At 41.8% G+C, this 13,000-nt stretch overlaps 1 protein-coding gene across 1 annotated transcript in view; it reads right to left on the bottom strand.

The window, feature by feature from the left end:
- IPO9 (importin 9) overlaps window positions 1–12,464 on the bottom strand; it is a 55,609-nt gene extending 43,145 nt beyond the window's left edge. Inside the window, exon 1 of the mRNA XM_008067121.2 lies at window positions 12,302–12,464. Within this exon, the coding sequence (XP_008065312.1) occupies window positions 12,302–12,464 (163 nt within the window). The remainder of the gene's footprint in view (window positions 1–12,301) is intronic.
- Window positions 12,465–13,000: the final 536 nt, after the last annotated feature.

Genomic DNA, 13,000 nt, shown 5'->3' with positions numbered 1-13,000 from the left:
CTTGCAAATATTCTTTTACAAAGTTACTTAGGTTAGTTTTCTTCCTCACCACCTAGTAACAGCTATGTTATTAATTTGCAATAGTTAGGTTCATTTTTATTCCATTTTAGGGTGCCTCCCCCCACATTGTTTGATTTTAATTACTTATTTACCTTTTGGTGTGTAAAACATTACTGCGATACCCAGAGTCAAAGTTATACAAAAAGGAATATTCTAATTAGTATCACTTTGTCCTCATCTCTATCCATTTGTTTTCATTACCCTACTTTTCATCCCTTCTCCACCCACTCCGTATAAGTAACCAATTTCTGCTTTTTCTTTCCCATCCTTCTTTTGCACAAATGAGCAGATACATGTGTATTCTCCTACGTCCTCTCCCTGTTTACATGATAACATTATATTATAGACAATATTTTGCACTTTGCTTTTTCTCAGTTAACATCATATCCTGTGAGTTCCAAATCAGTTCATAGATGTTCCTTGAGATCTTTTTTATAGCTGCATAATACATGTAGACGTTCCATACTTGAATCACTTACTCTCCTATGTATTCCCAAGTAGGTTTCTTCCAGTATTTTGTTTTTATAAACAACGTTGCAGTGTATAACACTGTGTACATGCACATTCATATTGTTGAAGATGTCTTCAGGATAGATTCTCGGAAGTGGAATTGTGGGTCAAGAGATAAGTGCGTATGTAGTGTTGTTAAGCGTAGTCAAATCTTCCTCCCAAGAGACTGCACCAAACTGCACTCTTACCAGCAATGTAAAAAGCATTTCTCCATAGTCTTGCCAACAGAATACTGTATACTATTTAAAATTTTTTGTTATTCTGGCAGGTGAGAAATGGCAATTCAATGCTGTTTTAGGCTGTATTTCTCTAATTGAAAGTGAGTTTAGCCAGACATGGTGGCTCACATCTGTAATCCCAGAATTTTGGGAGGCGGAGGTAAGAGGACTGCCTGAGCCCACACTAGCCTGGACAACTTGGCAAGACCTTGTCTCTACAATAAACCAAAAGATTTGCCAGGCGTGGTGGCACATGCCCGTAGTTCCTGCTACTTGGAAGGCTGAGGCAGAAGGATCGCCTAAGCCCAGGAGGTCAAGGCAGTTGTAGATATAAGCATGCCACTGCACGCCAGCCTAGATGACAGAGTGAGACACACACACACACACACACGTGAGTTTCAATGTTTTGTCATATGTCTGAGTACCGTTTTAGTATGTTGCTCAATTTTTATTTTTCTTGAGTCAGGGCCTCTGTCATCCAGGCTGGAGTACAGTGGCACAATCATGGCTCACCACAAGTCTTGATCTTCTGGGCGTAGGCAATTCTTCCTCCTCAGTCTCCTGAGTAGCTGGGACTATAGGTTTGTGCCACCACATCTGGCTAATTTAAATTTTTTTTTTTTTTGAGTTGGAGTCTCACTCTGTCACCCAGACTGGAGTGCAGTGGCCGCTCCCGGCCACCGCAGCCTCGACCTGCTGGGCTCCGGGGATCCTTCCGCCTCAGCCTTCCAAGTAGCTGGAACTACAGGCACGCGCTACCACGCCCAGTTAACTTTTGATTTATTGTAGAGATGAGGTCTCGCCAAGTTGCCCAGGCAGGTCTCAAACCCACGGACTCAGGCAATCCACTCACCTCAGCCTCCCAAAGATGCGGGATTACAGGCTGAGTCACCGAGCCCGGCTAAATTTTTTTTTTTTAAGAGACAAAGTCTTGCTATGTTGCCCAGGCTGGTCTCAAACTCCTGGGCTCAAGCAATCCTCCAGCCTTGGTCTCCCAAAGTGTAGAGACTAAAGGTGTGAGCCACTGTGCCTGGCCTGCTCAATGTTTTTTATTTTAAGTTGAAGTCTCACTCTGTTGCCCAGGCTGGAGTGCAGTGGCACACTCTCGGTCATCCCAGCGTCGACATGCTGGGCTCTGGTGATCCTTCCACCTCAGCCTTCCAAGTAGCCAGAACTACAGGGGTGTGCCACCACGCCTGGCTAATTTTTTGATTTATTGTAGAGACCATGCCAAGTTACCCAGGCTGGTCTCAAACACATGGGCTCAGGCAATCCTCTCACCTTAGCATCCCAGAGTGCTGAGATTACAGGCTGAGCCTCTGAGCCCAGCCCTGCTCCTCAATTTTTAATAATTTTTTATAGATTAAGAATATTATCCTTTTGTCTGGTATGTGTTGTGAAAAAAACCTCCCAGTTTGTCAGCTGTCTTTTGACTTATGTGGTGTTTTTTGCCATGTAAACTGTAAAACAATCTTCTTTAGTCAAATTTATCAATCTTTTACTGCTTTTGGATTCTGAGTCATAGTTAGAAAGCTTTTCCCTATGTCAAGCTTAAAGAGAAATTTACTCATGTTTTCTTCTAGTACTTGTATGGTTTCAATTTTTACATTTAGACTCCTAATCAATTTGGAGCTTGTTTTTAAAATTTGGTGTGTGATATGGGTCTAATTCCAAATGGCTATACAGCTGTCTTAGAACTCTTTATTTAAAAGTCCATCTTTACCCCTAGTAATTTGATATACCATCTTTATACTAAATTTCCACATGTACCTGTATTTTTATTCTATTCCACAGTTCTATTCTATATGTGTACAATGCCACACTGCTTTATTTATTTTTGTTTTTTTTGAGTTGGAGTCTCACTCTGTCACCCAGACTGGAGTGCAGTGGCCGCTCCCGGTCACCGCAGCCTCGCCTGCTTTGTGCCGGCGATACTTCCACCTCAGCCTTCCAAGTAGCTGGAACTACATGAGAGCACTACCACGCACTGCTGATTTTTTATTTATTGTAGAGAAGAGGTCTTGCCAAGTTGTCCAGGCTGGTCTCGAACCCACAGGCTCAGGCAAACCACTTGCCTCAGCCTCCCAAAGTGCTGGGATTATAGGCTGAGCCACCAAGCCTGGCGCTTTATTTATTTTTAAATTTTATTTTAAAGATGTAGGGTACAATTCAGGGTTAGGTATACAAATGCTCATTATGCAGGTACCTTTGTTGATGAGGTGTGCCCCTCCCTCCCCTGTGTTTGTTTTAATTATAGAGGCTTTATATAATGTTTAAATATCTGGTAGAACTAGTCCCCCACTGTAGTTTTCCTTTTTCAGTGTGTTTGGAGCTAATCTTTCATGCTTGTTTTTCTATATGAACTTTAAAATCAACTCATCTAGCTTATCTATGATGTTGAGTTATTCTATTCAATGACAGGGCATGTCTTTACATTTGCTCGTATCTAATTTTAAGTCCTTCAGGAATGTTTTAAAAGTTTCCTTAATAGGATCTTACACATTTCCTGTTAATTTTATTCCTAAGTATTTAATCTTTTTTGTTGTGACTGTAAATGGTTTTGGTTATTTAAAAAACAATACTTCTTTTAACCTTTTATTGTTTGATATAAAAAAGCTATTGATTTTTGTATTTTATGTCCTGTTATTTTACCGAATTCTTAGATTCTTAGCTCATTATGCCTTTATTTTAAGCTGAAGTTTTTGATCTATACCTATGGCATCTATCATTTCAGGAAAGGGTATTTTTTTGTAAAATCACCACAAAAGAAGCCACATTCTTTCTAAGCTATTTATTAAATGATTAAATCACAAGTAAACACTTGAAACCTGAAGAATACCCCTACAAATAATGCAATTCATTCTAATTCCTAGGATTAGTTTGGCTACATCATGCTATAGCAAAATCTATAAACCCATTTATAACAACAGAAGAAACAACAGGTGTCCACAATCCAAATATATGGGAGTCAATGTTCAGAACTGACACTAAAACACAGATGAATCATATCATTTTCTTTTTGAGTTGGAGTCTCACTCTGGCACCCAGGTTGGAGGGCAGTGGCATGCTCCCGGCCACCACAGCCTCAACCTGCTAGGCTCCAGTGATCCTTCTGCCTCAGCCTTCCAAGTAGCCAGAACTACAGGCACGCGCTACCACCCCAGCTAATTTTTAATTTATTGTAGAGATGAGGTCTCACCAAGTTGCCTGGGTGGGTCTCGAACCCGTGGGCTCAGGCAATCTACTCACCTCAGCCTCCCAAAGTGCTGGGATTACAGACAGAGCCACCAAGCCCGGCCATGAATCATAGAATCTAGGAAGACCTCTGGGATAACAACGTTCACGTTTAAAGGGAAAAAAACACTCCAAAATGCACATGCAAAATTCATTTTAAAAAGGAGAAGCCAGGCGTGGTGGCTCACATCTATAATTCCAGCACTTTGGAAGGTTGAGGTGAGAGGACTGCCTGAGCTTGCAGGTTCCAGAACAGACTGGGCAACTTGACGAGACCTCGTCTCTACAATAAACCAAAAAATTAGCCAGGCATGGTGGCTTATGCCTGTAGTTCCAGCTACTTGGAAGGATCACCAGAGCACAGCAGGTCGAGACTGCAGTAGCCGGGAGCATACCACTGCCCTCCAGCCTGGGTGACAGAGTGAGACTCCAACCCAATCAATCAATCAATAGGAGAAAGGCCACTGGCAAGGAGACCCTTACTTCCTTTGAGTTCAGATACTTAGTGTAATAATGGATGTTCACTTCATGACCTCAAGTCTGTTTAGCATTTCACTGTCCACTCAGGCTTGGCTTCCCTGGACAAAGTGAACAAATTCTGGTGTGCCTTATGTGACTTCCTTCAGAATGATCTACAAATGTATTCATAAATTACCTGGGACATACACTGTTTATTTTTTTTTTTTAAGGAATCATAATTTTTGCATGGATCACTACAATGTGGGATTTTAATGTTTCTGGCAAGGGCACATATTTTGGATCATCACTACAGGGACAAACTAAAATGAGATTTAAAATGAACAAAATCTTCAATGAGACAGTGTGAAAAAGATGGCAAGAAATAAAATGTGACTTTTGGAGAAAGGTTAAACTTAAATTGATTCTGTAACACTTAAACATTGAGCCAGGTTCCATGCTCAGCCTGTAATCCCATGCTTTGGGAGGCTGAGGTGAATGGACTGCCTGAACCCGCGGGTTTGAGACCCGCCTGGGCAACTTGGTGAGACCTCATCTCTACAATAAATCAAAAAATTAGCCGGGTGTGGTAGTGTGCGCCTGTAGTTCCAGCTACTTGGAAGGCTGAGGCGGAAGGATCACCAGAGCCCAGCAAGTCGAGGCTGCGGTGGCCATAAGTGTGCTACCGCACTCCAGTCTGGGTGACAGAGTGAGACTCCAACTCAAAAAAAACCAACAACAAAAAACCACTTAAACAGATCTGAACAATTATCCTTCCGAAGAAAGCACTGATAATCTTGAATGTAGGGTAATACTGAGGCTGATAGTCACAGAAGGGAAAGGGAACCACGTATTTTCCATTAGTTCACTCTGACATCCATTAGAAGAGTCATTAGAGCCTTAAGACCAGGAAACTTTAAACATAGGTCCTGTCACAGCTTGGGGGTCTTTTCTCATTAACCAGAGAATGTCAAGTCTACTTACTTCAGAGAAAAGCTGCTAGCATGCAGATATTTTTTCCATATCTGTGCCAGAAGAAGGTCTGGGAGTTCTTCACTCTAATACAACAATTATGTCTGGTAAGCTATCAAAGAACCCACACACCAAATTCTACTAACCACTTTGCTTCACACACCAGTGAGATTATTAAGGGATGATAAAAATAAGAGATCTTTAGAAGATTAAGACCCACATGGAGTCCAGAAACCTAAGTCAACCAGAGGATCTGCACCTACAAGTCTTTTCGGATGGATTCCTTCTAAAAAGTCAATTTACTTCACATATGAAAGCAGCATCATGAAAGTTCAATAATATGTATATCTACTCAAAAGCATTAATGGGAAAGGAAATCTTCAAAGAATCATCATTGCTGTCAACTAAAGAGAAATTTGAAAATAGAATGGATAAACAGAAATACTATCTTCTTTATAAGCTCCCGGAGTTTAAAAAATGATGATCACATGACCAACCCTAGTTTGAAAATCTAAAAAAATTCAGACAAGAAACTCATTTGCATTAGGTTATAGAAGGGTGTAAGAGGGAAAATATAAATTATTTTATTTAACCAAATTTATTCTGTCTAGACCGCATACCCATTAGAAATACAGGGGTATCAGTCACCGTAGAAGAGTGCCATACCCATAAAATTTTAGTTTACTTAAAAGCTATAAGAAGAATTGCTTCCAAGGAAGCGATAATAACAGTATGGTATTGATGGTAAATTCTATGCTATTAAACTAATGTGAAGAAGGAAAAGCCAGAAAAAAAAATCCTAAAGCTCTTTGTCTTGTTTTAAATCTGATCAACATATTTGCTCCTTTCCATTGGTTTTGGTTAAGTTGTAAAAACTATACTACAGATTTTCACTTAACAGAGACTATACAATATTTTTTGAAATATAACTAAGTCTATCTGTGAAAAAAAGATACTTTTGTGTACGCTAATGTGTTTGTGTATGTTTAGAGATTTCAAGTTTTATTGATTGGTGTCTTTTTAACATAATTTCTTTTAAAAAGTTAAGAAAGAATAGCTGAATAACTTACTTTGAGACGATGAAGGCAGGAAAAATACAACAGACAACAGACATACATAGCCACTTTATTTTGTTTTGTTTGGAAAGGACCACTTAAGATTAAACTAAGATGTAATCTATGAAGTTAAGCCAAAGGGGAACATTGCCAAGGGGGCTGTACAAAGTTAGCTTTCTAAAGCTATTTTTGTTAGGAAATTTAATTTTTATCGTTCCTTTTCGAAATAGGATAGATCCATCCTGTTAATCTGAGTTTTCACCCTAACTATAGATTCTCAGTTATACCTTTACTCCAATCCAAAATGGTATCCTCTGACTTCCTTTCTTAGAAATCTCTTAGCCAGGCACGGTGGCTCAGCCTGTAATCCTGCGCTTTGGGAGGCTGAGGTGAGTGGATTGCCTGAGCCCGCGGGTTCAAGACCCGCCTGGGCAACTTGGCGAGACCTCATCTATACAATAAATCAAAAAAAATTTGCTGGGCGTGGTAGTGCACCCCTGTAGTTCCAGCTACTTGGAAGGCTGAGGTAGAAGGATTGCTGGAGACCAGCAGGTCGAGGTTGTGGTGGCCGGAAGTGTGCCACTACACTCCAGTCTGGGCAACAGAGTGAGACTCCAACTCAAAAAAAAAAAAAAAAGAAATCTCTTTACTCTCTTTCATTCTCCAGTCTCATTCTAATCTTTTGGTCTTCTGTTCCCCTCTTCTGTTATTCTTGGTTCCCTTTTCTCCTATCACCACACTTGGCAAGAAATTACATATCTAAAACTTGGCTTAAAAGGGAAAATCCAAAGAAGCATAGAAGAGAAAGGATCAGGTAAGAAATAAATACTACTGGTCTGAAGGGTCTATTACAGAGACATAAGACTTGGCAGTGCTTTGATAGTCAACTAGTAGGAAGAGCTGTGAACAGGGATTGTTTGGAGAAGGATGAAGCTTTGAGTAAAGCTCTGGAGAAGCCCCTATTTCTAATGAGGGTTGGTAAGCACCACAAAACCACAGATGAAAGGAAAAAGAAAACTCCACCACTGGCCTTTTTCCGAGCGTGGCCGCCTTCCGCTCGGCTCAGTGCCCGCCACATGCCCAGGAGTGCGTCTGGATCCTTGAGGGGCGCCCTTCGCAGGTAGACAGTGCTTACGCTATACTGCAAAAGAGCCAGAAAAGTGCCCATGAGAACCAGAAAGCAAACTTCCAGCCAGCAGGATCACCTCTCTAGGAATCTAAGATGAGGAAATCAACACAGACATCTGGGCAGCATCTGAATGCCAGGAAAGGTGAGGAAGAGAGAATTCCCCCCTCCCCAGTTCAGCATAATGGTGGTAGAAGGAAAGAAAAAAATGGATTCTTTGTGATACAACTGCTGGCAATAAGACAAGGCCAAATGATGAGGCAAATGTCTTCGTTTCTAATAGACAAAAAGGAAATAATTAAAGGAAGAAAATGACCTAAGGTCTAAATCTAATTATATAAGATAATCTGTACCATGCTGGCCTGGAGAATTAAAGCAACTCATTCCATCACTTAGGTGATGATATTCTTAGAAGAAAAAGGAAAGAATTTCATTCTAAGATATAAAAAAGTAAAGCATAACTATGTCAAAAACAAAGGGACGGCATTCTCAAAACATGATCATTCTCATGATCTTACCCTAAGTTAGACAAAAAGAGTTGATGAAGCTGAGTACAGAATACTAGACTTTGACATAAGATGTCTTTAGCCATTCACAGCCTCTCCAGTGTTTTAAATTATTGCGTTTATAAAATGCTGTAATGATATGATTTTGCCTATTAAACAGAACTGAATTAGAAAGAACGCTTAACAAGTCAAAGAGCTTTTTATTTTTACCCTATTTAGGTAGAACGAAATTTCTTCAAGCGCTGATCAAACTCAAAATCTCAGTTCTTATAAGAAAAATGAACCGGTAACAATTATCTGCTGATTATATAGCACAGGAACTTCCAAACTTTCAAGCAATGTTCTTCTCAATTCAGGATGGGAGTGCGGTCTGAAAAGGGTGATTACTGGCCTCATCTCCTATAATTAGCCCTGTTAAATAGGCATTAAAGATTTGGAGAGGTTTGCTGGATTTCCCCCCAGAGTCTAAGTGACTAGGGATAATGGCAAGCATGGGGCTCAGGAAAATCATTCCAGGACACCAGGCTGATGAAGCAACCTATCTTGATCCTTCCCAGTTGACACATTTTATGAGTCAGGTAGATCTCACATGCACACACTTCCTTTGCTTAGGAGTATCAGTATAGGTGCCCATTCTGGAAAGTGTGATAATTATTTACAGGCAAGTTATTTCTCGAAAATATCAGTTGGCACACTAAATGATCAGAATGTACTTTAGGCTCCAACAACTTCTATTTTCCAAGAGTCTTGCTTTTTACAACCCTATCTATAGTACAATTTTGTCAGTGAATGTCAAGCTCTCTTGCTTGTCCTTTTTTTTTGAGTTGGAGTCTCACTCTGCCACCCAGACTGGATGGAGTGCAGTGGCATACTCCCAGCCACTGCAGCCTCAACCGGCTGGGCTCCGGCAATCTTTCCGCCTCAGCCTTCCAAGTAGTTGGACCTACAGGTGCGCGCTACCACGCCCAGCTAATTTTTGATTTATTATAGAGATGAGGTCTCGCCAAGTTGCCCAGGTGGGTCTCGAACCCGTGGGCTCAGGAAATCCATTCACCTCGGCCTCCCAAAGCACTGGGATTACAGGCAGAGCCACCAAGCCAGTCCTGCTTGTCCTTTTAACAGGGAGTTGACAATTGACCTGTGCCCTTTCCCCACAATGTAGAGATTCTTCCACTTAATCTTCAAGACTAGGGGATCATCACCTAGCAGCCAAAGAAGGCAACAAACCTTTCTGGCAAAGGAAATAGAGCAGTTAATTATAAGGACCAGTCTCCAATGTCAGGCAATAGTAAATGGCTCACAAAGTATGGCTATTTGAGAAGGCAGAGGGACTAGATCAGGTTGTCACTTGATCCTGGGCCCTATGGAACCAAAAAAGAATCAAAAGATTACAAGAGCACAAATAATAATAGATACCAACTCCCAATTTCTCATTAACTTCAAGATTTAAGGAAGAGTGCTTTCCTGGAACCAGAAAGCAAGGCTCTTTATACTAGAATAAAAGTAAAATATGAAACAATTCCAAAGAAGTGGAAAGTAATTTGTTTATTTGTTTACAAGAATGGCTTCTTTTCTTGGTCTACAGGGCATTCTAATAGGAGAAACAACATCTGGCCAGTTCCTCAGGTTGGACAGTTGGCTGAATCCTGATTGGGAAGTTAGGTGCTAAGTTTTCATGTAAAGAAGAGCTATGCTGGTGGAGAAGAAACTACTATATTAGACCATGTTCAGAAAACATCTGAGAATTCAGACAGAATATAAGATGAAAGGTACTCTGAACTCAGTGGCACAGACAACTTGTTAAAAGCCACAAGAGATGGAAAGTAGAGAAAGATATTATTATCTGAGGAATGGACCACCATCTTTCACCTAGAAATAAGTACAAAAGGGGGTGAATCTCTATAGTTTTTTGGACAAAAATAAGGAGTCAGATTATTTTAAAAATACAAACAGCCTGTAAAAGTTCTGAAGCACTGTACTAAACTCCAGAGACTTGATCCAACCCTGTAACCACATCTTAAACCTGAATCATCTGCCCAATATCAGAACACCAAAATCAGGGCACTGCATCAGTACATTTTCATACTTCTCACAGCATGCCCCCAAATATTACCAGTAAGTTATGGGGGAGGGGAGGCACGGAGGAAGTCAATCTATGTCAATCTATATCTAAGTCATCAGTGGCCTAGATCAAAATTATGTATTTTTGAAATTTAATTTTTCATTTCAAGACCCAAAAAGATGAAGAAAGTAAGACCAGAGGAGAAAAAAAAAAGCCTCAAGAAGTTTATAATTTGACTTTGCCTAGCAGAGACCATGGCATTTGGCTAGAGTTGAAGAGTAAGAGTTCAGAAAATGAAGCTGTTGTCGGACAGTTTAAACCTGAGCTAAGATCCACCTTTCATAGAAAGGTGCCAGGCATGCATCTGGGGCACCAGGAACACTGGGGATCACTCAGGAAAGGTCTAGGTAGGATCAATTTTCAACAGATCTTCAACTTCACTCAAATAGCAACTTGAATGTGATGAGGTTCCTTTGATTTGTCAATGTTTCTTCCTCATAGCCAAGGAGGGAGAGCCATTAATGTGAATAAAGGAATTTTACCTAGCAGTCTATAAAAAACTCCTTTAGATCACTTTCTTCATGATTCTCCTAACCAGTGGTTCCTCCTCATGTAGGGTCTGATATTTTAGAAAAATGACAGTTACAACTGGGCCTTCGAATTGGTCCTTAACCTGTTGGATCCCAAATCTCAACATATTTCCAGTAGAAGGAAATTTATTTTCAACAATTCTTACATACTGTAAGAGAATATAAAACTAAACTTAAGAGATATTTGTTTTAAGTTATTTTCAAAGCCAGGTGTGGTAGCTCATGCCTATAATCCCTGCACTTTAGGAGGCTGAGGCAAGAGGATTGCCTGAGGCCAAGGGTTCAAGGCCAGTCTGGGCAAGTTGGTTCCAGGTTTCTACAGTAAACAAAAAAATTAGCTGGGTGTGGTGGTGTGTGCCTGTAGTTCCAGCTACTTGGAAGGCTGAGGTGGAAGGATCGCCTGAGTTCAGCAGGTAGAGACTGTGGTGGCCATGAGGGCACCACTGCACTGCAACCTAGGCGACAGAGTGAGACGTCAACTCAAAAAAAAAAAAAAATTCAATAAAATTCAGTCCAGCAGGGGAGCTAACTCAAGGTTTTGAAAGTGATTGGTCAGGCCATGGAAAATTTCCCGTATCGGTGAAGAGGCATTAAGAGGTGGTGGAAATATTCTGTTGAGTTGGGGGATTCTGAGGATCTGAAGTTCCAGTGAGGATCTAACCAGATATATTTGTGATATAAAGACCAAGAAGATTTTCTCTTCTTCTGTTTCAGAATTTAAAATTCTTTGTAAAGTGGCTATCCTGGCCTAGAGAAAGGATCACTCAGCAGGAAATTGACAGAAAAATCTCAAACCAACAGTTTATTTTTTCTCCATCACTTTAAAGCACACAATAGGAGGATGGGGACAAAGAATCAAAAACAAAGGATGATCAGTTCCTCCAAATAGAAATGCACAGAGGTATTTAATAAACAAATTATTTTGAAAATAAGTGGAGAATATGGTTAGGAAGGTAAAGCAGTTGCATATTTACACTTAATTTAACTGCTGGGAAAACGTGAAGAGTACAATCAACAAGCGAGGTTTACAACTCAGAAGCAGAAACTTGTTTGATGACACTTACTAAGCTGTGATAGATGCCTTCTCAAGGTCCTACATTCTCACCGTTTCTATTAATAACTCCCCCTCCTCTTATCCCGGTACAATCGAGCTGCTGAAAAGGACAGCAAATTACTCTGGTCCTAAAATCAAAAGATATTTCCCAGACAGCGCGACTTCCTCCAACAGCATCAAGCCTTTCTCTATCTCTGTCCTCTGCAGATCCCAGGCTCCATCTATCTTTCCAAGTCTCCGCCCCCCCCAAGCTCCGCCTCCCCGACCCTCTCTTTCAGGCGCGCCTTCCCTCGCTACGACTTTCAGCTACCAGTTACATCAATCTCTCGCTTCCCACTCCGCTCCTCGGCGCCCAGATCTCTAACTGGCTCATGCTCCCCAAGTCGCCTGCCGGTCCGGAGCAGCAGTCAGCGGATTGTGCGGCGGAGCCATCCTCGTGACGGTCCCGCCTCACTCACCCTCCGTCACCTCCAGCACCTTAATCTGTTCTTCGGCAGCCGCCCGCACCTCCTGCACTGGGGACAGGATCCCGGTGAGCGTATCCACCAACGCCTCCTTCAATCCTTGTGCTACTGGACCCGGCAATCCCGAGGCCGCACCAGCTGCCGCCGCTGCCGCCATCTTTACCCCCTTCAGCCCGCCAGCCCCGCGGCCGGGACCCGCCACCGAATGACGGCTCCCGCGCGCGGCCAATCCGCGAAGTCGCGCCTGCGCACCCGAGGCGGGCGGGAGCCGGAGGAGGGCGGAGAATGGGGCCAAGCCTCCAGAGACAGCGCCTCCTGTCGCCTGAACGAAAACTGCACCCTTCTCGGCAAGGATCACCGGATTTATGTGGAAACTGAGTCCCAGAGAGGTCAGGAGATTCCCTGAAGTTGCACAGTAAATCAGTAATCTCACTTGAAATAAAAGCTTTGATAGATGACTTTAGATTAATGTACCTTACAGGTCTAAGGTACTATGTTAGGAGACGGGAGGCTGAATGGGCATGGATGTACAGGGCCGTAATGAGAGTGGTCTGGGTCAGAAATAGCTCCTGTTTTGAACCACCCTCTTTTCCCCCAAGACATCGAAAAAAAGTTGTCTTAAGTGAGTCTCTTCATCTCTTAGGGTGAGGAATCCAAAGATTGGGGAAAAGAAAATGAAGGGAACAAGGCAGT

The sequence above is a fragment of the Carlito syrichta genome, unplaced genomic scaffold, assembly GCF_000164805.1.
Source record: "Carlito syrichta isolate Samal-C Ts95f unplaced genomic scaffold, Tarsius_syrichta-2.0.1 Scaffold309294, whole genome shotgun sequence".
Taxonomy (NCBI): Eukaryota; Metazoa; Chordata; class Mammalia; order Primates; family Tarsiidae; genus Carlito; species Carlito syrichta.
This window is presented reverse-complemented; position numbering and strand designations above follow the sequence as displayed.